Source organism: Sapajus apella, unplaced genomic scaffold (genome assembly GCF_009761245.1).
Source record: "Sapajus apella isolate SASKATOON/1434 unplaced genomic scaffold, GSC_monkey_1.0 scaffold171, whole genome shotgun sequence".
NCBI classification, from domain to species: domain Eukaryota; kingdom Metazoa; phylum Chordata; class Mammalia; order Primates; family Cebidae; genus Sapajus; species Sapajus apella.
Genome location: NW_022437111.1, coordinates 782,952 through 807,938, shown reverse-complemented (window position 1 = coordinate 807,938; position 24,987 = coordinate 782,952). Strand labels below are relative to the sequence as shown.

Genomic DNA, 24,987 nt, shown 5'->3' with positions numbered 1-24,987 from the left:
TGATCACCACTCCTTTATACTGTTAGAGGCTTTTCCGCATACTGCCCTTTCTCTTTATAGCATTTATCATGATTAAAATTTGTTGTTTAATATCCATCACCCCATTTCAGCTTTTAAGTACAGAGTGATGTCTGCTTTTGCTCCCTGACACCCCACCCCTAGCAGGACAAGCACCTGCATGGAGAAGGCATGCAATAAATACACTATTTACAATCCACACTGATGGTGTCAGTTTTGATGCCTCACCACCTACTCCTGACTCTCATCTCTGTCCACCCCCTCACACTGTCCTTCCGATAGCTAGCTTGGTCCTCATATAGTGGCTGCTATCCAGGGCCCAAGGTGAGCAAACACCGCTCCATGGCTCATAGGTTTCTGATGTTCCTTCCAACACTGTGTGGCCAGTGCCTTCCTTGGTCTCAGTGCCCATCCATCATTGTCTATATCAGGGCGTCCAATCTTTTGTCTTCCCTGGACCACATTGGAAGAAGAATTGTCCTGGGCCACACATAAAATACACTAAACACTAACAATAGCTGATGAGCTAAAAAAAAAAATTCAAAAAAAAAATTGTAATGTTTTAAGAAAGTTTACAAATTTATGTTGGGCCTCATTCAAAGCTGTCCAGGGCCACCTGCTGCCCACAGGCTAGGGGGAAGGCTGTGGGCTGGACAAGCTTGGTCTACAGGAAAGTCACCTGATTGGGTTAGCCTCTTACACAGAAGAAGGTAGTGGGAGGAGGGTCCCATGATCTGTAAGTGTTACCTGTCCTCACACCTAGAAAAAAAAGGGACTATCATTCCCAGCCTGTGTTTTCCAGGAGAGTCTAGATGGGAGGTGATGGCAGGGTTACCAGAAGATTGCTGGTTAGACTGAGCAGAATCACATAGTCCTGAGGTTGGAAGGGACATTAGGGAATCCCTGTTCAGCCTCCTTGAGGCTACTGCTGCCTGCCTCCCTGCCCCACATGGCTGCATCCTGTCATCCATGGCAGGCTTTTCCACCTTCATCACCAGCATGTTCCTCCTTCATGGAACCTCAGCCAGATCCATTGGCTTTATTCATATCTGACCTGGGCTTGCCCTTCCCAGCAGCCAAGAACACGGGCTTATCACTCTAGAAGCAGTAAGACAAAAGCCTCAGACGACCCTGGGCAGGAGGCATGGCAGTCCCCATTTTATAGATGAAGCCCACTAGGCTGTGAGGCCAGGCCAGCTCCTGACATCACAAGGAAGGGGCTGGCAGAGGGCAGGACTCACACGTTGGTGGTGAAAACTCCGTAGATGAGGTCCTGCTCCGGCAAGTGGAAGGCACTCTGCAGCTCGTTATAGTAGAAGGGGACCTCGCCTGGACGGGAGCAGTTGAGCCGGGCCTTCATGAATGTGGTCCACGTATCCTCCAGCAGGAATCGGCCTCCCACGTCATTCTTGCACACGCGGGCCACGCGAGAGTACACGGTGCGTCCACAGTCATGCTCCACTGCATTCTCCCGCAGGAAGAAGTATGCAAACAGCCCAATATCATAGGCTGCCACGAAGTTTGGCTCTGGGTGGGCAGAAGAGGAACAAAGGGCAGGGCAGGCCAGCAGGGAAGAAGAGGGCAGAGTCGGGAGGACTCAACTGCTTCAGTTTTCCCAGATGGGCACCCTGACATCCTCTCCCTGCAAGCTTAGTGACTTGGGGGCCCTAACTAACTATATTCCCACCTCCAATACCAAGTGTAGCTACAATATTAACCATGTGTTACCACCCACCTCTCACTGGGTGCCAGACAATATCCTAAGTACTTAATGGGGATTTACCCAGTTGATCAACATAACCTCTGAGGTAAATCCTATGATTATCCCCATATTACAGAACAACATTGTGGCACACAGAGGTTAAGTACTTGCTCAAGGACATACAGCTATTTAGGTTGGTTCAAAAATAATTGCAATTTTCGCCATTACTTTTGATGGCAAAAACCAGGATCAGTTTTGTGCAACCTAATAGTTAGTGAGAAAACAGGGGTTCAACCCCAAGGGTTAGGAAACTCATATGGCCCTTTCCATAACCTCTCTCTCTTTCCTAAGAGGCAGGCCCTCGCTCTTTCGCCCAGGCTGAAGTTCAGGGATGTGACCATAGCTCACTGCAGTCTCAGACGCCTAGGCTCCAGGCATCCTATCACCCCAGTCTCCTGAGTAGCTGGGAATACAGGTGTGCATCACCACGCCAGGCTAATTTAGTTTTTACTGTTTTTAGAGATAGGACCTTGCTATGTTGCCCAGGCTGGCCTCAAGAGATCTTCCTGCCTTAGCCTCCCAAAGTGTTGGGATTACAGGCATGAGCCACTACACCTGGCCTCATAATTTCTTCTTATCCATAACTTATTTTCCTAAACAATTCCTGATTATCTCACTCTCCCCTAATAGTCCACCCTCCATCTGTTATGGGTCCTCAGAGCACCATCTGTGATTTCATCTGGGGTCCATCTCCAGCATGCTCTGGTCTTTGGATGAACGTCTGCCCTACTCTGGACTTCTTCCTTGATGAGGCAAGTGGGAGCCCTTGCAGAGGTTAGACAGGAATGAGGATGAATACGGGAACTCAGTGTGGGCTGGCGGGACCAGAACCAAGGGAGTCCCTACCCCTCGCACTGGGGGCTCCTTACCATTGAGCCACTTGGAGTTATACTGGGCAGTGCGAAGTGGTGGCCCGCTGCCCAGGCTGCGGTAGATGGCAGGGTCCCGACCTGAGAAGTCTATGACCGTGGCCGCGTAGAGCTCCCCCTGGGAGGAAATCACAGCTGTGGAGTTGTGGCGTGGGTCGTATGGGCAGCGGGCCACACCATTGATCTTCTCAATCGTCCTGCTGAGGTTCCCCACCTGGGGACAATGGGGAGAAGGGGACACTGTTCCCTGAGGCCCTGGTGCTGCCTGTTCTTTCCACCCAAGTTTTGTTTCCTCGTGGGACCCAGTCTCTCCGGGCCTCTCCCCTCCTCCAGCGTCCTCTCACTGCCCAGCCCATGGTCCTTCTGAGGGAGCCTCCCTCAGGGAGGGAAAGGTCCTCCCAGTGGGTCCATCTGTCTCCAGCCCCAGTCATGACCCTCCAAGGTAAGTCTGATTGATAAAATAGAGAAGGCCCAGTTGAATTTGAATTTCAGACGAACAGGGAGTAATTTTTTAGTATAAGTTTATTCCAAATACTTCAGGGAACATGCTTATGCTAAAATATCATTTATTGTTTATCTGAAATCCAAATCTAATTGGGCATCCTTTTGTATTTGTTTTGTGTGTTTGTTTGCAAAATTTGTCAACCCCCCTTCAAGGCTGTGTGCCCGGACAGGAGAAACCCCGCATGGTGCCCCCTTCAGCCTGCCCTGCCCTGAGTCGCTCACCTGTCTGCTGGTGCACACGGGGGAAAAGGCATTGGTCCCACACATGAACACCTTCCGGCCAGCGACGATCAGGACTCGCACGTAGTTCTGACACTCCTCCTGAGGCAGGAAGGAAAGAAGCAGACAGCACAGCTCTCCAGGTGCGATGCTGGGTGTCTCACTCTCACACCACTGCATCATGGATGTCAACAGGTATTCTCAGACACTCCCCTCGACCCCAGATCCACCTATCCTGATGTCCAGGTCACATCTGTGGACGCCCCTCCCACCAAGGCCATCTCTCTGTATCACTGCTCACTCAGATGCTCAGGACCATCTGGCCGCAGGGCTGTGTCCCCACCTGCTCAAGGAGCCCCAGCTTACCCTGGCCAGGCCTCTCCAGCAGGGGACCTCATGTCCGCACAGTGCCCCCTCCATCCCCACAACCACAAGCCTCCTTCCAGCTCCAGGCCACCGGACCACCAAGACCACGTACCTCAGTCTTCCCTTTGCTTTGGCAGGAGCGTCGTGTGTCCTCACTGGAGGCCCACTCTGTGGCCTGGGGGAGGAACACAGGAACACATAGACATTGCATGACTGTGTCGTTCACCACCACTCACCACCAGGGCAGGCAGCAGCCGGTACCGGGAGTGGACAGGAAGCTGCGAAGGAGGGACAGCCTGCAGGGTGGGGGCTTTTCTCTCTATATCCACATGGACCTGGGAGGGCTGCTCAATCTCCTTACCCAGAGGGCTTTTACAGGTGGGGACCCTCAGCCCAACACCCGTCCCACCTGCTTGGGTCAGAGGAGGCACAGCTTCTGCAGCTTTCGTCATCCCCACACAGCTCTGTCCTAGGAGTCAGCCAGCGAGCTGGAAGTGGCCAAAGGACCTTCAATATCACCCCAGGCCCTGAGTGGGAAATGCGCCTATTCTGTGCCAGATGGCCCTCAAATGAGGGGGAGGCAGGAAGGGAGAAAAGATTTGGCACACCCTGAATGTAGGAGATTTAAGTTTCCAACAACTCCAGGCTTTTTCCTTAAGAGATGGGGAAACCAAGGTTCTGTGTGACCTAAGCAAGTCACGCAGAACCTCGTGTAAAGCAGGGTCTGGAGCCCACATTTCTGATGCCAAAGCTGTGTGTGTTCCCATAGTCTCAAGGGCTGAGACTCCCCCTTTCCTAATTGCTCTCCTCCCTCCTACCCCCACCATCTGCACTTTCCTTCGGGTTGTCCTGGTAGCATCCCTCGTGCTCTGCCATGGGGTCATGTGTGTGGGGACACAGCTTTCATGTGGCGACCTGCAGGACAGTACCATGTTCTCACGTACCCATGGCGTTAGGAGAGGGCTGCCCTCAACCCAGGGTCTTTTCTTCCCCTCATCTATTCTGCCTCTACTCTCTCTGAACAGCAGCTGAAGGGAGGCATGATGCCCTCCACGTCTAAGCACTGTCAACAGCCCTGGTGTGGATCATTACATATTTCTGGGTCACATGTATAAACATGAACTGCCTACATGTCCTGGGAGAGGGAGCCCTGAACAAACAGCTCTCTCATCCAAATGGGGAGGAAAGAAAAAGAGCCCACCTGCTTTTAATTTCTAAGAAAGCTGTTTCTAGCCATGAAGTTACTGCCTGCAGAGCTCCAGAGGCCGCAGTGTGGGAGGGAAGGCAGGGTACCAGGAGAGCGAGCAGAGGCCGGGAGAGCGAGCAGCAGGCCTCTCTCTCTGCTTTCCAGGACACGCCAACCTGCATCAGTGATGGCTGCTTTGTGAGGCAGAGGGAGGCTGACTCCTGTACACCCTGGATTCAGGAGCTGAGTGACGAGTTGGGAACCCAGGCTTCTGTGTCTCCCAGACCTTGGAGAAGAGCAAAGGACCCGAGTCTGTCCACAGAGCTACAGTGTTCATCTGAACACTGAGCACTGTCATATGGCAGAACCCATCAGCTCTCAGGCTAAGCCTAATATAAAGGAGGAGATACAAGAAACCTTGGGGTTCCTGGGGGCAGAAAAAAGTAATGAGCCACAAACATTGCAAATATGCAGGCCAAAAGCCCTGGACGGTGGGTGGCTTTGGGAGGACTGCATGAGCAAAGGGTCCTGGAATCTCTGAGCAGAGGAGCATATCGAAGGGGTCAGCCTTGTTCCTGAGGAGGCAGGATCCCACTGAGGGGGCTGCACCGTGAAAGGAGTTAAAGTTCTGCTGAACTCAACAATGGGATGGGCACTGTGCCAGGGACCTGACACACTTCTTTTTGATCCTCACAACAACCAGTGAAACACATAGCATTTTGCTAGTTTTACAGGGAAGAAAACTAAAGTCCAGAGAGGCGGAGCAATTTGCCCAAGGTCACACAGCTAGTAAGCGAGAAACTCAAGATGTAAATCCAGACAATTGATATCAGAACTAAGCTCTTTCTGCTACATCCTGCAGCCTCTTTCTCTAACCAAAAGTTAGACCATATGGCCAAAAAAGAATATATATATTTATAGAGATAACAGCACGGAATGGCTTTTTGAGACCATTTATTTACTTAATTTTTTTTATATCAAATTAATGATGCACAGAGTTTAAAAAGTTAAATAGTATTAAAATTTATCAATTAAAACCCCAGTGACCCACTCCTCCCAAACCCACCCTTTTCCCAAAAACAACCACTTTCACCTCTTTTAGTTGCTTTGGGTGTGTTTTTAAAAACCAATTTCTAAAAAACATGTATCAATCTTAGACTTCATCTTTTAAATTCCTGTTACGGAGGTGAAGATTTTTCCCACTTACCCACCACCATTCTTCCCCGCACCAAAGCACACGTAACATTTCCTGTCTTCCCATCCTCGCATTATAATGACAGTTTTAATTAAAAGCAACATTGGTATTTACAGCTAGCATCCCAGATTTCACTGAATGGATGGCACCATCAATTTGTAATGTGAACCACTGAGGAAGAAATTTGCTGCCAATCAAATGCTCTTATTAGTTACAATTTTAATGTAAATATATTGAAAGTGCTCTTATTTAGATGTATGTTTTTATCATATATGTCAATCTTGTGCGTACAAAAAATATATGCAAAATTGGGTATCCTTAAACCTTTGAATTCAGCATTCATCTCTTCTGAATCACTTTTTAGAGTTGTCAGTGCTCGTTTTGTTGTTTGTCTGTTTACAGAACCATTCTTTGAACTGCCCAGGTGTCAGTGTTGCAATAATTCTTAAAGAGCTTTCCACTCTGGTCTCCACAGTTTTCTTCCATACCATTGACCTCATCCTGCAAGTCTGGATGCTTACAGAATGGGCACCATACCAATAGGCGCCCACAGGTTTTCTGACACACCAGGACTCACATTCCTTCCTCACGTGATCCTAAAATTGTTTGTAGACTGAAACGTCAAGGGATTGCTGTTGTCTGGTCAGAACACCTGAAAAAATGACTAAGTTCACACCTGCATGGGCATGACAACATCAGGACTGCACCTGGCTGATAGTGACCGTCAGATGCCTTTGACTGAAAAACATGTCCGCACTTCAGACTCATTAAAACGTGAAACATGTTCATGTGAGAATCAATAAAATATTCGTATCTGATAAGGTTTCCTTTTTTGAACAACTTTTTTTTTTTTTCTGGACTGAATAATTGTCTTAATTGTCTTCATTTGCTTGTTTTGCATAGACTTATCACCCATTTTCCCCAAATGTTCAACAGGTCTTACACATTCCTCTCAATATGATTTTTTTTTTTCTTTTTTAGAGATGAGTTTTTGCTCTGTCACCCAGGCTAGAGTGCAGTGGCATAATCATGGCTCACTGCAGCCTCGACCTCCAGGGTGTTAGTCCAAAATGCACCATTTTAAGCTCCACTATTTTGTAGACCTGGGTCAAAGTGAAACATTTCTCAGGGGTTTGGGCTGTGAGAAACATCCTGCCTAACCACCTGACCACAAGGCAGACAAAGGCCCAACTAAAGAAACATCCCTCTAGTGTCTCGCTGGACAAAGGTCCAAGGAACATCACAATGACGTCCCACCAGAGCAAGGGCCAGAACCGCCTCATCATGGGAACATCTTATTAATATCCTGCGAGTAGCAAGCCATACTGCCCAGACCGCTCCCGCCCATACCTATAAGTACCCCCAGCCTATATGCAGTGGTGGGCTCTGGCATTAGGCTAGTTCCCCACTTCCATAGGTTTTATGCTGGACATGAAGGCTGCATTTGCTGTTGAGCTGCCCTATTTCTGTGTATGTGTCTTTTCCCTTCGTAACCTAACACTGGGCTCAGGTGATCCTCTTGCCTCAGCTTTCCAAGTAGCTGGGAACACAGGTGCACACCACCACACTCGGCTAGTTTTTAAAATTATGTGCACACACAGGGTCTTGCTATGTTGCCCAGGCTCGTCTCGTGCTCTTGGTCTCAAATCATCTGCTCCCTTCGGCCTCCCAAAGTGCTGGGATTACAGGTGTAAGCCACTGTGCCTGAGCTCAATATGATTTTCTTACTGCATGCACAAGTGATTCAGATAATCTGTGAGTTCCCATCCTCTTCCTCATCCCAACCTCCATCCTCCCCACCCCGTGGACCAGCTGAGGCCTCCTGCCTGACTGTTAGCCTGGGATTTACCATCTTTACTCTCCTGCTTTCTGAATCCCACGTTTTCCTCTTTCGTGATTTACCCACTTATTTTGATAGAACACATCTCCAGTATCTTCCTAGGAAAAGGAACATGGTAATCAATTTTTCAAATTCTTGCATGTCTGATTTATTCTCTCTTCATACTTCATTGGTAGTTTTGATACTGAATTCTAGGTTGAAAATAATTTTCACTCGGAATTTTAAAGGCATTTATTCCTCCATTGTCTTCTAGGTTCCAGCATTGCTATTGAGGAGTGCGATGACATTTTCATTTTCTTCAGGCTCTGGAAACCTTTAGGGTCTTCTCCTTAATAACAGTGTCCTGAATTTCACACTGATGTGACTTAGGACTGGTCTGTTTGGGGAACTCAGTCAACCTTTTAGCACTGAAGACTCATTCTCTGTTTTGGCAAATTTTCTTATGTTAGTTCACCCTTAATTTCTTCCTCACCTTTTCCTCTGTTCTCTTTTTGGAACTCTTAATGTTCCAATCCACCTTTGGCCTTTGTGCATTGATCCTCTAGTTTTCTGATGTATTTCCCCTATGTTTCGTTTCTTGTTTTTTGTTGTTCTGGTAGGTTTTTCTTCAACATTATCTTCTAATCCTTCAATTCAATTTTTAGTTTCCCAATCATATTTTAAATTTCCATATTTTAAGTTTATTGTTTTATAAACAAAATATTTTTTATATCTCAGAAGATACTAATTGGTTACTTATCATTAATTGAACTTTTTTTTTTTTTTTTTTTTTGAGACAGAGTTTTGCTCTGTTGCCCAGGCTGGAGTGCAGTGGTGTGATCTCTGCTCACTGCAACCTCCACCTCCCAGGTTCAAACAGTTCTCTTCCCTCAGCCTCCTGAATAGCTGAGATTACAGGCATACACCACCACACCCAGCTAATTTTTTGTATTTTTAGTCGAAATGGGGTTTCTCCATGTTGGCCAGGCTGGTCTTGAACTCCTGACCTCAGGCCCCATCTCAGCCTCCCAAAGTGCTGGGATTACAGGCATGAGCCACCCTGCCCAGCCAAAAAACAATTGTTTTTATTTCTCTGATTATTTCTGTTTCTGAAAGTATTTCTCATTCTATTTGTTTGTTTTGTCCTTCTCTTTCACTTTAGAGGCTTTCCTCAAATGTCTGGTGATTTCTGGCTATTTGTTCAAACCTAAAAATAAATTACTAACCACTTCCCCCAGAAAGGGACCAGGGCTTCTTAGAGAAATGGTTGATTCCAGATCTAGGGCAGCAAATGCACAAGGTAGGGCTGAAACTCTCTGTCACATCAGACAGCAAGGATGTAATCAAAGATGACTAGGGTGGGTCTAAAGGATCCGGGAGCCAACATGAAGAGGTCCCCCGATGGTGAGATGGGGTAGTCATTAAAGATAACTGCAATGGATTGAAAGACATCAATAATGTTTATATTTACGTGTCTGTGGTGAACATAATAATAAAAGACGAATTAATTGATCACCATTGAAAGATACTAGCAAACCAGCTGATTATTTGAAAACTGGTAAATAAAGATGGAATATTAAATATTTATCCTGGCTTTCCTATATGACTATATCATTGGGTCATCATGTAGTAGATGAGAAGAAATGTTTGTTTGTTTGTTTTTGAGACGGAGTTTCGCTCTTGTCACCCAGGCTGGAGTGCAATGGTGTATCTCGGCTCATTGCAACCTCCGCCTCCCAGGTTCAAGTGATTCCTCTGCCTCAGCCTCTTGAGTAGCTGGGATTACAGGTGCGAGCCACCACTCCCAGCTAATTTTTGATTTTTAGTAGAGATGGATTTTCACCATGTTGGTCAGGCTGGTCTCGAACTCCTGACCTCAGGTGATCTGCCCACCTCGGCCTCCCAAAGTGCTGGGATTACAGGCATGAGCCACCGCTCCTGGCTCAAAAAGTTTGTTTTTGTATAAGTAGCTCCGTTAATCAATTGTAATACCTAAAGAATTAAGAAATCTAGAAAATGATCATCATTGGTTACTAATATCAAAAGAAAGAAAATCAGACACTATGTACCTCCTAAAGAAAGGACACAAGACCACCTGCGAAGTAATGTTGCCAGAATCTAAACAGAATGAAGTTTTTAGCTCTAGCAATCAATGTACAGGTGATACAGGGAAAAGGGCAACATGTTCAGTCATGCTACCTGCATTACAATCAACAAAATCCAGGCTGTGGGAAACTCTATAGGACAAGTGACCACGTTCCTTCAATAAAACATGGCACAGAAAGAAACTTTGTTTTAAAGAGATGTAAGAGACATATCAACAAATTGCAGCATATTTGGATCCTGATTCAAATTATCAAAATTATTTTAGAATTTTATAAGACAAGTAGGGATATGTAAACATCAACGGGACATTTAGTAATATGACATTATTAACTTTGGACCACTTTTACAAAAAAAGAATCGCAGCCTGGTGTGGTGGCTCACACCTGTAATCACAGCACTTTAAGAGGCTGAGATGGAGGTCTCCCAAAGGAGGGCTGCTTGAGGCCAGGAATTACAGGCTGCAGTGAGTAATGATCGTGTCACTAGCCTTAGTGACAGAGTCAGACCCATATAAAAAAAAAATCCCTATTTTTTTAGAAATGTATACTGAAATATTTATGGATGTTATGATATGTCTGAGATTTGCTTCAGGACAGATAAGTCAAGGGATGTATGTAGATGAATGATGATTGACCATGAGCTGAAAATTGTTAAAACTTTTAAGCTGCTATTGAGTACATGGGGTTCATGTACAATTTTCTTTGCTTTTGTGTGTGTATAACATTTTACATGATAAAAAAAAAAAAAGCATCTCTGTTTAAGAGTAAAGTACTAAGCAGCTCACTGGAAACTCCATGGGAGGGCTCATATAGACTGGCGGGCTCCTCGTAGAGTGCTGGGTGAGGAGCCTTTTTCACTGGGAGACCCTTTATGTCATATTCTAAAAGTCTGGTCTCTGGAGTTATTGAGTTTTTCCAGCAAAGACTCCCCCATCTCCTGCCTAGGGGGCACGCAATTTTGGCGCCCTCCTGAGGAGTCAGCTGCCTGCCCGCTGCATCCCCTCTGCAAGCCGATCTGCTCTGCTAAGTCAATAGGATTGCACTATTCACTTTTCTTTTTTCTTTTTTTTTTTTTTTTGAGACGGAGTTTCGCTCTCGTTACCCAGGCTGGAGTGCAATGGCACGGTCTCAGCTCACCGCAACCTCCGCCTCCTGGGTTCAGGCAATTCTCCTGCCTCAGCCTCCTGAGTAGCTGGGATTACAGGCACGTGCCACCATGCCCAGCTGATTTTTTGTATTTTTAGTAGAGACGGGGTTTCACCATGTTGACCAGGATGGTCTCGATCTCTTGACCTTGTGATCCACTCGCCTCGGCCTCCCAAAGTGCTGGGATTACAGGCGTGAGCCACCCCGCCCCGCCCTCTTTTTTTTTTTTTTTTTTTTTTTTTTTTTTAAGAGACAGAATCTCTGTCTGTTGCCCAGTCTGGGGTGCAGTGGTATGATCTCTGCTCACTGCAACCTCCGCCTCCCAGGTTCAAGCAATTCTCCTACCTCAGCTTCCCGAGTAGCTGAAATTACAGGCACCCACCACCATGCCCAGCTAATTTTTGTAGAGATGGAGTTTCACCATGTTGACCAGGCTGGTCTTGAACTCCTGACCTCAGGTGATCCACCTGCCTCGGCCTCCCAAAATGCTGGGTTTACGTGTGTGAGCCACCGCACCCGGTTTCTATTCACTTTCCATTGCCCTAGAATGTGTAATCTCTTCTTCACTGATATGTTTTTCATTCTGTCTGCTGTTGTGAATGTGTACCTTTTAAAATTTCTCACTCTTTTTAGTGGAGTTTTGTGGAGGGGTGGAGAAGATGTGTCTGATCAATCTGGAGCACAGAGTGCTTTAAACAAGGGCTGTCCCAGAAATTCCAGGATGGCCATCTCTAGTAAGAGTAGCTGCATGGTTTTCAAGCTGTGAGAGGGGGCAGGCGACACTCAGGGACGTGGATCGTCTCCGTGTGAACTCAACAACTCCCACAGACACTTGGGAGCCAGGGACGATGGCTGAGTGTCAACGCATCTTTGAAGCATTAAGTCCACTACTCAGTGGAGTTTAAACTTCAAACCTCTCCAGGGCTGCCAGATTTGAGCTTGGAGGACGTGGAGATAAACTGGAAGAGAGCTCAGGCATCGCCCTCCATGTCTGCCCAGGCCGGAACAAAGCCCCATTATGCGTCCTGATGCATATGTACAGAACAGACCTCGCTTCTGCCTTGCAGGATATCTGGCAAACCAAGATCATAAATCTGTTGCAATTAGGCCTCTAGCCAGGTCGTCCCGTGGAACTGTTCTGGCAAAGGTCGCTCACGATCTCCTAATTGCCAACTCCAAGACAGCTCATCATGCTGGTCCTCTCAGCAGCCCGGGGACGCGGTTGATCACCGGCCTCCTTTTCTTTACCAGTACCGGTTTATTAAGTTACATTGATAACCACACAGGTGAGCTGATTTGATTTCCTCCCACTCCTCTGCCCCCAACACACACACTGCTCCATCTGCTCCTAGCTGCGCCTCTTCCCTACTTCAGAGCTTGGAGGATTGGGAAGGAGCTGGGCATTCGATTTTCTTTAAGGAAGAGTGGTTTACATAAATTGTTTAATAGGAGTTAGGTACTTAGAAGTCCCTTAATGGATACTGGTTTGCAAAAACTGTTTACATTTAGATTTTTCTTTAAGGAATGTTAATTATTTAAACTATCATTAAAGCACTGGGTTTTAAATTTGCTTAAATCATGCCCTGGGGCCAAGTGGGAGGATCAGTTAGCTCCCTAATAGAGAATTTTAACCCAGGTGTAGCCCCAGGCCACAGAAAGAGTAGAGGAAGCTGGGCTGGGTTGCCCTGGCCCAGCCTCCCCTGTCAGTGAACTGGTGCAGATCATTTTTAGCACTTGGTTGCTGGTGACAGCAGACTGAAAGCTTATAACCAGGGACCCAAAGCCCCCAGAGAGGGTACTGTCAGGGAAATCCCTGAAGTCAGTCTTTGAGAGTCACAAGTCAGGGCTTCCTCACCAGGTGAGGCAACAGACAGGAGGACCAGGCACTGAAGACCAGAGGTCAAGGTCTGCTCCAGGGGACACTGGACAGCCCGCTCCCACCCCTTGCTTGTTCTCTCCCCTCTGTGGACTGATGGTACACCCCAGGGTGGGAACATGGAATAAAATGTATTTATTTCCTGAGTTCTGTAACAGCGAATCCAGTTGGAAATCCTGAGGTCAGGCCCCTAAGAGACCTGCTGGGGAAAGTGGTCAAACTGGTTCCTGGTGCTTTGGGGGCTGGTTTGTAGGAAAGCCCCTGGAGCTGAGCCTCTGCTCCAAGCCTGAGCTATGGACTGCCATAAGACACCTGCCCCAGGCTGATGCGAGGTCAACACTGATCTGGATGAAAAACCCCAGAACTCAGTCATCAAGTGCAGAATCTTAACAGAGTCCTAACAGTCCTAAGATAAGGTATGTCACTTATGACCTACAGGACAGTGGTCAGGTAGGCTGGGCAGCATCTACAGAGAAGACCTTGACATTCTAGAGCAGCGCTTCCTACATTTAGCTGCCCATTGGAATAACCTGGGAGCTTGTAAAAATCCCAGGGCCCAGACTGTAACCCAAAGCAACTAAGTCCAGATCTCTGAGGGTGGGACCCAGGTACCGAATTTGTTACAGCTCCCCTGGTGATTCCAGCATGCAGCCATGCGGGAGCCAGTGGCCTCGAGTCAGGTTACCCCATTCCCATCCTAATGTATGGTACCTAGCTGTGCAAGCCAGAAACCTAGATGTCACCACTGTGGTCCAAGCATCACTAAATCCTCCAGGGCAGCCAACTTCCCCAACATCCCCAGGGTCACCCTCATGAAGGAGACAGTGCGCCCGGTGCCCCCTGGAGTCTGTGATGCTGTGGGCCCATATGATCCTGCACCTTAAGATCCCGTCCTCTGTCTTCTCCCCATCCCCACCGCCACTGCCTTCCTTCACTGTCTCCATCACTGGCCTAGACTATTGCAATTGTCTCCTAACTGGCTCCTTCATGAATCCAGTCTCTGCATTGTGCCAGGTGATCTAAACACCACATCTGGTCATGCCACTTCTCTGGTTAAAACTCATTAATGGATCTCTATAACCTTCAGAACAAAATAGGGACCCTACAGCACAGCAAGGAAGACCCCCTGCAGTGCTACATCTCTCTTTTGGGCCTCACCTGCTAACCTTACCCTGCTCACACCCTCTGATCCTGTCTCTCAGTGCTGCATGCCATGTCACACCTCTGCTCCCCTCCTTAGCTGCCTGGCAAACACATTCCTTCATCTCCAGCTCAAGAACAGCTCCTCTGGGAGCCTTTGCAGACCCTACTGAGCCCAGAGGGTTTCTCATGCCTGCAGGCAACCCCTCCCAAACCCTCCCCTCAGCATTGCCTTTATTTGTGTATCTATTTCTCTTCCTCCCTTCAGGCATATTACACTCCCAGAAGGCCTTCATCTGCAGACCACGGGAACCAAGAAAAAAGCCAGCTGCCTGGAGCTCAGGGTGGGACCCCTGGGTCCACCTTCTTCTATCCACTTTGAACCCCCTCTGCACTGGCTTCACCCAGGCCCTGACCTGCTGGATTTGGCATCTTGGCTTACTTTCCCCCCAGTTGGAAACTAGGCTCTGGACTGGCTGCCTGTGACCGAGCTGACAGGCCACAAGATGCTGCTTCTGGGAAACTTCCCCTGCCTCGCTCCAGCCCAGATCCCAGGAATATGCTGCACAGCCCCTCAAGGGAATCATATGTGATCTCTTATATGCATATTCCTTGTGGCAAGGGACTGGGCCTGATTCACTTTGGAACTCAAATGCCTTGTACCATGCCTAGGACGAGACCTGGCCTTTAGTAGTTATTCAATAAATGTTTATTGGGTGGGTGAATGGATAGATGGGTGAATGGGCAGGTTGGCCGGTAAAGCTATGGATAGCAGGACAGATGGACAGATAAATAGATAAATGGCATTTCCTTTCAACTTGCCGGAGTTCCTCCCAACCCTTCCCTTCCAATGGGCATACTTTTTCTCCTCCTTAAACCTCCCCTCTAGCAACTATTCAAGAGCTGCAATACCCCTGGGTGTGTGGACCCAGGTGTGGCCAGAATGTCATACCAGCTTCTCAGGGAGGTCTCCCCTGTGGCAGTGAAACTCTATACTAAACAGCCCAGCACATGATTAAGTTCTAACTTCTGATTGGGTTAGTCATTCATCATGTTTTCCTGAAGGCGGGAAACTCTGCATATCTTATAGTCCTGTGGCCCCTAGCTTAGTTCTAGGGGGTACCCAAAGAATGCTTAATCATTGGGAGATGTACCCAAAGAATGCTTAATCACTGGGAGATGCACCCAAAGAATGCTTAATCATTGGGAGACCAGAACATGTCTCCTAGATATGAGAATTGAGGCCTTCCTCTCATTGAAGAAGAGATGGCCTTCCTTTCTCTACAATATTCAGCCACTGCAAAGATGGTTTGGCATCTGTTTCTCAATCTGGGATAAATGTTCTGGATCAAGGAGTCCCATTAAAATGCCTCTCAGAGCACTTAGGGAATTATGCTTGGGAAGTCCTTCTTGGCAGCAGATAATAAATCAATCACTGCTCAAAGAAAATGCTGAGTTAGAATGGGATCATTCAGACTGGGCTAGGATAGGAACTAAGAACACCCTTTCCGTGGAGGCTCGAACTCAGAGACCCTCCCGTGGATCTAGGCTGGGGACTTATAATGATCAACCAACCCAGTTTGCCCAGGATTGTCCCAGTTTTTGCACTGAAAATTCTGCATTCTCAGCCCCAGACAAACAGGGACAGTTGGTCATCCCAGCCTGGTGTTCTTTTCCTCCCTTCCTCATTAGCAGCCTTGCTGCATGATGCAAGAGCCCTGTGTATGTCTCCGTGTATATGTGGGCCACACCCCACCTCCACATGCTTTCCCCACAGTGACCCTGATAGCTGGGATCTGACGGCCAGTGAAAAGAACAAGTGGCTCCTTTTTCCAGCTTTAGGGGCTGAACTCTGAATGGCACCATTTGTGTTGCCCCACTTTGGGCTCTGGAATAGGGGAAATTACAGGAAGGGAAGGAAAGGGAGCATTCGTACCTGAAGAAGAGAGACATTGGCAAGGCTGAGTCTGAAGAGGTAGTTCCTGTGAAAACGGAAACAGACATCCTAAGTGAAAATGGATCTGCAGGCAGGACCCAGGGAGCAAGCAGCCTCCTGGCTCGGGCCTCCTGGGATGCCAGGACTGGGTGCTGATTGCTTAGGGTCAACCCCCAAAGAGAGCTTTACCTCTATTTGCTCACTTAATCTTCACACAACCCTGGGAGGAAATTCAGGAAGCTCCATGTTACAGATGAGGAAGCAAGGTGGGTAAATGGCCCCAGTCACAAGATAGTAAGTGAAGGAGTTAGGATTCAAACCCAGACTTTCTCCTAAGTCCCAGGTGTCTCTGCTCCCAGCCAACTCAGCAGGCCCAGGGAGGAACCCCTCGACCCCACCTTTTCCAACCACAGAGGCTGTTAAATGGAAAGCCTCACAGCACTCTTGCAGGGATGCAGACAGCCAGCTTCCTCCTACACTGGCCCACCACCCTGACCCACTCCTCCTCACACAGGCCAGCCACCTCTCCTGGCTCTGGGCCCCAGGATCCTGAGTCTGGTTTGTTTGTTCATCTCCTGCAGTCTCTCTTGCAGTCAGTGACTCCGAGTCTGATCTTTCTGTGGCCGCCTCTCTGGACTACCCTCTCTCATCTAGCCCAGACGACCCCATCCACCACCTCACCCTCCCTCTCCCCAGTCCAGCCTGCACAGGGCTTCCAGATTCATCCACCTCCAGTACAGTTTTTACCTTCAGTGGTAAAAAAGATGCTACTCCTAACAGTGATGATATCAGACACTTATGAAGTATTCTAAGTGTCAGCTACTGCGAAATTGCTTTGCATGGACGCTGGAGCCAGAAGGCCACCATGCACAGACGGGGAGACTTCCAGCTCAGCCACCTGCTGGGGGCCTTCTGAGAGCCTCAGTGCCTGCATCTGTACAGTGGGGAAGTGAATGGCTGTCTTTCTTGTTGCACGGGACTGTGGGGACACAGGGATGGTGTGATGCACAGTAAAAGGCCCTGTTCACATTGAACAGATGTAAAGTCTTGGTTTTCGCCAACAATTTTCTTTCTTTGCTTCTTCTGTCTTCTTTTGGCTATTCCTATTTTGGTTCCTGAACTTTTGAGGAATCAAGACTTCAGAAAATTCTGGCCTACCTCAGTTGAGGAGAGAAATGAGGGGAAAGGCCGTGGAGTGGGCCAGAAAGAGAAAGAGGGCCCTGCTGAAGGAATCCAGAGCTGAAAGGAGACGCCGCAGGCCAGGAGGCTTCTATTCCCAGCTCTGGCTCCAGGCCCAGGCCCCACTCAGCTTCTTTGCTGTCCTGGGGCTGGGCGGGCCTCCCGGGTGACTTTGGCTCCAGGCCTCTGCTGTCCCTCCCCAACCCCCACTCCAAGTCCTTAGCAGAGCTCTCCCCATCCCACCCTCCTGGCCTGGGAACAGACGAGCTCCAGCTTATGGCTGTGCCCCAGCTGCCTGCTCAGGTAACACAGGCATCTGCTCACAGCTTTAACAAATTAGGGGAAACATTGCATCACTTTATTCATTTTTATCCATCAAAAATCATTCATCACAACATCGCAGTCAGCTCTCCTGGGAGCTGGAATGTGAGAACAGAGAGAAATCTCTGTAGCTTGACCCACCCGAAATCTCCTGTGGAACAAGGCAGAGTTATAAATGAATATAAAATTTCCCTAGCCTGAATACCAGAGGTCCAGGGGTCAGAAATAAGGGGAAAAAATTCAGGCAGAAGAAAAGGAGGAAGGGAAATGACCTGGAAATAGGAAAGGAAAGTGGTGAGGACCCACTACATTGGCTCTAAGAAGCCTAAGGGACCAGGTCTAGAACGGATTTTCCCCCTGTCCATTTGAGGGCATGGCCAGGCTCAAGGACACAGGAAAAGGTGTCCCTCTGTCCGTCTGTGTGTGGGAAGCCTCCAGACAGAAAACATGACCACCTTCTGGGGGAAGCCAGGGAGTGGGTCAGGAAGAACAGTGTGACCACAGTCACAGAGTAACCTAACTGCTCCGAGATCCAGTTTCCTGGTCCATAATATGGGGGTAACCATAGAACCCACTTCCTGGGTTCACCCACTTGTGAAGATTTGACGATTTACTGCAGGCATGACTTACTACTTGTATTAAATATGTGTGTGATTTACTACCTGCAGTAACTGACTTACTACATATATGGCACATAAAATAGTGCCTGCCACGTGGCCAGTATGGAATAAATGGCAGCTTTTGAAATGCTTTCAAAAGGTTCAGGTGCTACGATTTGGATTTTTTAAGGTACACATGTAAAACGGGTAAAATCAGAATTAGGTTGAAGGATCACATCAAGGCCAGTTTCCTGATTGTAATGTTGTCCTACAGCTATGCAAGATGATAGCCTTGGGAGAAACCGGATGAAGGGCATATGGGAACTCTCTCTATTATTTCTTACAACTGTAGGTAAATCTACAATCATCTCAAAATAGAGAGTAAAACAATTACTCTCTTTGCTGGGAAAACAAAGTCCATCCTCTTGTATACTTGCATATGGACAGACTCCTCTGGGGGGTCAAGAACCTCACCACTGGGTGCACCTTCAGTCAGGGGTCCTGCCTGTTTGAGGGGCTGGCCCTGCTTTTCGCCATATACTTCTTTGCACCTTTTGAATGTCCTACCATAAGACAAAATAGTTTAAAAATTAAAAAATGAAAACAAAAATGCTTTCAGGCCCAGCTTTATAGCAGCCCTGTGAGGTTGGCCACACAGAGACTGTAACCCAGATTTTACAGATGAGGAAACGGAGGTGCCAAGGTCAAGATCCCCCAGGACAGGAACCCAGCTCATTCAAGCCTAGTCTAGAGCTCTGTTCTTGACTGGCTTCATTTTCATACAGCAAATGAAGGAGTGGAGACACTAAAGAAAGCTCCAGGGCAAGGACGGTCAGCTACAGCGTGGCTCAGGAGTGCCCGACCCAGTGGCCACCCTCTCCCCAACCCCACACCCACTGAGTCAGAACCTCTGGGCTACAGAGCTGAAAAATACCAGTGCAGTCCCAGGCCATGAGATGGATGGACCTGCAGAGAAACTCTAGGCCTAGGTTAAGGAGACCTGACTCTAGTACCCACATCCTGCTGTCATCATGCTGTGTGATGCTGGAAAGGTCACCTTCCCCTCTCTGGGCCTCTGCTACCGCCTGTTTAAAATGAGGACGGTGGGACGACACCAGAGATTCTTGAACTTGAGTGTGATCAGGCCATCTGGAGGGTTGCTAAAACACAGTTGCCTCTTCCAGAGTTTCTGACTCAAGAGGTCTGAGATGGATCCAAGAGTCTGCATTTCCAACACATTCTCAGGTGCTGTGGGGCCAGGGACAGCACTGTGAGAGCCGCTAGAGTCGGCCCTCTCTAAGCCCTCTCCCTGCCAGAGCTGATGGTCTATGGCTTCATGAGGAATGAGCTCCTCCTAGTCCAACCCAGAGAGTCTCCACAGGTCCCCCCGGAGAGTATTGTCTGTTGGATATTGGATCTGAATAGTGGGCTAAGAGGTCAGGCCACAGGCAAATGAGGTCCTTCAGGGAAGGGTCTACCCCTACCCGGCTGTCCCAGGTGCAGGCCACCGGCTGGCCGGCAGGGGGCTCCTGGGCACCTTCTCCACTGAGCTCCCAGGGAGTTGGCCCAGGGAGCCGTCCCGGCCTCCGGGCAGGGACAGGTCAGGAGGTGGCCAGCAGGCGTCCCTGCCCTCACTAACTGCCAACCATAGAGGCCTGCAGCTGACTGAGATTGTGGGGTCAAGAGTCACCCTCGCCCCCTCCCAACCAAAACATGCTTCCTTCTGTAAGGGGACAGACATCCACACAGAGAGGGCCCAGCAGTGAGGACGGGCCCAGCACGTGGGTCTGCCCAGGTGAATTCATCCCGAAAAATATTCCCTCCACCCAGCTCCAAGCCCCTGCACCTCCAGCCCCAACCCTCTTGTCCCTTGTTACCTGGCTCCCACGATGAGCTGGTTCCTGGAGGGGTCCAGGGCGATCTGGGAGAAATCCCAGGCTCCAGGGTAGGTGAAATTAGAGACCCATGGCTGCAGATCTGGTGGAGGGAGAGGCAACTCTGAGGTTACTGAAGAGCCAGGAGCTCCCAGCTGCACCCACAGCAGACCACAGGACAGAAGGGTGAAAGTCTGGGGAAAGTGGGGTGATGGCACCCAGGAGACCTGCCCACCTCTGTGTGGCCCCAGGGACTTGGGAGTGGGTGTTGCAGTCACTTAGCTCAGAGGAGGGTATGATCCTTCCCATAGAGGCACGAAGGGACACCTACACTCGCCCTTGACTCCCCGCAGACCCTCACTAGCCACATCAGTACACGCTGGTAAATCCTGCCTGTTCTACCTCTAAACTGCCTCTGAAATCCATTCACTTCTTTCCTGCTGTATCCCACCCCCATCCAAGCCACCACCAGCTCTTGTCTGGAGCAGTGCCGACAGCCTCCTAACCAGCCTGGCTTCCATGCCTGCCCCTCCAGTCCATTTCCCACAAAGCAACCCAAGCACTTCCTCTCAAATGCAAATATGGTCATGTCACTCTCCAGCCCAGAAGCTGTTCACAGCTCCCAACTACCCCCAGGAAATGTCCAGCTCCTGCAAAGACCCTTGGGTTCTGGCTCACGGTCTTCCCAAGTCCAGTTCCTAGCACAGTGATTATTTACTGATCCCCTGAAAGAACGATGCTTCGCCTTTTACATATCCTAAACTCTCCACCCCAGCCACACTAAACAAACACTTCACACTGCCCCAAATCCATCCCACAAGAGCCTGCAAACCTTTGTGCTTCTGTTCTCCTTCGATGGAACAATTCCTGTTCACCCCCATCCCTACCTCCTCCAAGAAGCCTTCCCTGCCTGCTTCAAGCCGGGTTAAGGGCTTCCATAGTCTTCTATTTTACTTTTACTGCCACACTGTGTGTCTAGCCTGGTAGTTTGCCCTGGGAGCCAAGAAAGACTTTCTTCCTAGATCTCCAGGCTCAGTCCAGCACTTAGCCGTGTTTGAACATATATATGAATAATCCTCAATCCCTTCTTGTATGAGGGGAATTGGATTTTCAGACAAGATCCCGCAGAGGTGGAAGGTGCCGAGACTGGGCGATCAGTGTCCACCCTGCCTCCAAGGAAGGTTGTTCCTAATCGAGGCCTTTCAAAGGGACTGGGTGGGTAGATAGGAGACCTCACAGCCTCTGGGAGGATGGGTAGTGGTCTGGCAGGGCCTCCCTCCTGCTGGAGACACACTTGTCCCTTCTTGGTTCACAGCCTCCTGATAGCTCTCCCTCAGCCCATGCGTGGCCCACAGACGGGAGGGAATTGACACCAGTAAGGACAGAGCCATGGAATAGAGGAAGTTTCATGCCGAAGCTGGTAAAGATTCAGGGGTAACGGGAGGCACTGTGCTTTCTCCCCACAGTGCCTTAGCAACTGGCTCACAGAAGGTGGGGGGAGGAGGTGGGGGGAGAGAGAGAGAAAGAGAGAGAGAGAGAGAGAGAGAGCCTGTGTGTGTAATCCAAGGGAAATAAATCATTGCTCATTATCCCTCCACTACAGAGTAAAAGCAGCGCTTCATTTCTGCACGACAGGCAAACACTTAATCGCTCCCTGGAGAACTGGAGGTTTTGTGAGTTGGATGTTTTTCAGAAAACTGTGATAGGCATGATTAAAAAAAGAAGAAAGAAATACTGCAGCAAAATGAAGCAATCCCCTTGGGCCTGCCTCTGCCCCCAGCAGGTGACTATAGGTTGGCAAGAATTGTCATGTAGCCATGATGGCTTTTGGATGATATAGGATAAGAAGTGGATCTGGAGTCTGATGGGTTGGATTTTTAGCTGACTTCTTAGAAATCCTGGAGAAATATTATATTACCCTAGAAATGAAACCAAGGGTCTTCCTCCTCCAGGAAGCCTTCCTGGATTACAACCTCTCCACCCTGATCTTATTTTGTTTCATGTTCTGTCTTTTCCATTCCATTTACATTGTATGTTATTGTCACTCTAAATGTGGTCAAATCTTTTCTGTGTGTATAGGGTGGGGTCTTCCCTATCCCTATGAGACTGAGTGCTCCTTAACAGCAGCAAACAGGTTACACCTTAATTCCCTCCTTCCCTTTTGACAAGGGCATTCCAGATGTAGGCAGCTGAATGAGGGAGGAGGTGGCATGATGGGTCTGCAGTACTCCATCTGGGAACTCTCAGCTCTGTCTTCACTTAGGCCCTTTCTTGGGGAGGAGGGGAAAGAAGAGGAAACAGGGTAGAAGCTGGGATAAAAATGGGGAGGTGGGAGTGAGGGCATAGAGGGCGGTGGCCTCTTCCAGTTCCCTTCTGCCTCCCGTAGCCCCGGCCCACAAGGGCAAGGGGGATGGGGAAGTGGGGAGAGAAGGGGATGGGGAAGTGGGGAGAGAAGGGGATGGGCAAAGGACAGGGATCCTGGGGGAGCCTTGGGAAGGGAACCAGCCTGCTTGCATTAAACAGGCCAAGGGGACCAGAGGGAAGGCTGTCTTTGAAACACCAAGCACGTTCCGAGTTCCGTGTGTGGTGAAGGCTTTGGACGGTGACTTTAAGGGAAAAATGACATTCTCCAAGACGCGCCTGTGATTTTAATTACAGTCAATTCAATTACCCACCTTGTGGATTAACCACTGACAGCGTTAAATCCAGGCTGGCTTCTCCTGCCGCCTAGAAAGGTAACACTGGCAAACGAGAGAATATGCAGGCTGAAGAGAAACACAGCTTGGCCCCCCTTAAGAGAAACCCACAGGAGAAAATTTAACCTTACAAAACAGAAAAACAGCAGTCAGATTCTGCGACTGGCAGCTCCTCTAGGGTATTTAGGGGTTATTCACAGCTCAGTCAGGTGTCAGGGGAGAGGGAAACTCACAGTTACAAGGCTGGCAGCCTGAAGATTGGTCAGAAAGGAAGTGTGACATCCTAGGGGGTTTGGAGGCTGGGGTTGGTGCTGTCCGGGATTAGGGCCACTTCTCCCCAACGCAGCATCCCCAGAGCACAGTCCTTTGCCCAGCTCGAACTGAGTCCCTACTGTGTGCTCAGCCACACTAAGGAATGTGGGAACACAAGAGAACTAGTCCTGGTCCAAGAGCAGAACCAGTGCCAGCTGGGCTGAGGGACCAAAGGCAGTGACTTTTTACCAACAGTATGAGATCATTAGGTATGCAAAGGAAACTGTTCGCCTCTGAGGCCCCACAGCATCCTCTTCTGTGCCTGGTACCAGGCAAGGCACAATGAAAATATAGCAAATGGTTAGGAAAACTGAAAGCTGTCAGAATAGGGAAGGGGAGGAGGGCATTCCTTCATTCTGTAGGAGGGTGGGGTGAGAAGTCAGATTCATTCAATTCGTACCTGAGGATCAAAAATGGTCTCAAGGAACCCAGGCAGGCAAGGAAGGCATCTCCCACCTCTCTGACTTCCTCCCCCAACCCAGTTTGCACCAACAGAGACCAGCCTAGTGGGGGGACAGGGATTCCCCAGCTCCTCTTCCACGTCCCTGCCCCCAGACTCAGCCAGGCCAATAGTGCCCCCCAACAAAGCCCCTGGGAGGAAATGTTTCATTAGGGCCCCAGTATGAGGGCGGTAGCCCTAAGAATCCACTACTTCCATTCCCCTCTGTCCTTCTGTTCAGTGACAGCCACCAGCACTCCAGGAGCCATCAGAAGTCGGAGGGTGTGCACGCGTTTTGCAGGCTTAGGACATTGTTAATTTACTTTAATCCACTTAAGCCTTCAAAGCTTTGGATCCCAGCTCAAACGAGACAGCTAGAAACCTTCCTCCCTGAGAGGAGTCAGCCACAGCTGGGAATCCCACCCTTCTGCAACGTCCCCAGACTCTCCTGCATACTGCCTCTCCCACCTCTCAAATCCTAGGCCTCATTGGTTGATGCATCTTGCCTGACCCACTCCTGCAGGATGGGGCTCTGTGTGTCCTCCTGTCTGGGCCACCAGAGTGTAGAGCACCTGACGGCTCTGCAGTGGGCAATGGACAGAGCACTGCACGTGGAGTCAGGAGCCCAGCACTGAGGATGGCCCGTCATGCCTAGGCCTTCCCATCTGTAAATGGCAGTGACAGTCTCCTTGCACTTCCTCCCCAACATGGTTACTATGAGGAGGAAATTGGCCAGTGTCTATCAAACTTAAGAACCTGGGGACCCCCGAGACTACATCTGCAGATCCCAGTGAGAGCTGCCAAGTGGGTGGTGGGTTAAGAAGTACTAATGACTGTAGCACAACCAGGAACCCCCCTTCCAAACTGGGTAATAGGTCATGACAGAATGTCTGGAATGCTCTGGTATTTGTGTGTGTGTGTGTGTGTGTTTTTAGCAAGTATCAGAATATATATGCTAATTTTAGAAACTCTTATCAAGAGTTTACAGACTCCTTGGAACATGTCCAGTGATTTACAGATCCCAGTTTGGGAAACACTTTAATAGGACATTCTCACACCCTCCCTTGACAAACAGAAGGAGTTATGAGTCACCAGGGCCCTTGCACTGGAATTTCCCAAGACCCTAAAGAGAGGGATCCCTGCAGCCCCTTAGAGCAGAAAGCAGATTTCCAGAGATCTCCTAATGCATGAGTCATGCTGAGACCCCTGGCCACCCACACCCAGTGCATCCACAACTTCCTTTTCTAGCAAAAGACTCCCTTTCCCCCAGGTTGGCATGCATGAAGGGCCCGAATAAATTACCTAGAGACAAAAATTAGACCCCTCCAGTCCATCACTTTCCATCCTTTTAAAACATCCATTACCAAAGGAAGAGTCTCAGGACCCCGGGACCCAGTAGTTAATGAACATCCCAAGAACATCCAAC

General features: G+C 49.0%; 1 protein-coding gene across 4 annotated transcripts in view; it reads right to left on the bottom strand.

The window, feature by feature from the left end:
- Positions 1–24,987, bottom strand: part of SEMA5B (semaphorin 5B) — a 123,348-nt gene that overhangs the window by 15,509 nt on the left and 82,852 nt on the right. For all 4 annotated transcript variants that reach the window (XM_032267727.1, XM_032267730.1, XM_032267729.1 and 1 more), the window contains exons 4-9: positions 20,118–20,217; positions 16,142–16,187; positions 3,851–3,913; positions 3,376–3,474; positions 2,650–2,863; positions 1,260–1,545 (exon numbers count right to left, since the gene is read on the bottom strand). In XM_032267727.1, the coding sequence (XP_032123618.1) occupies positions 1,260–1,545; positions 2,650–2,863; positions 3,376–3,474; positions 3,851–3,913; positions 16,142–16,187; positions 20,118–20,217 (808 nt within the window). The remainder of the gene's footprint in view (positions 1–1,259; positions 1,546–2,649; positions 2,864–3,375; positions 3,475–3,850; positions 3,914–16,141; positions 16,188–20,117; positions 20,218–24,987) is intronic.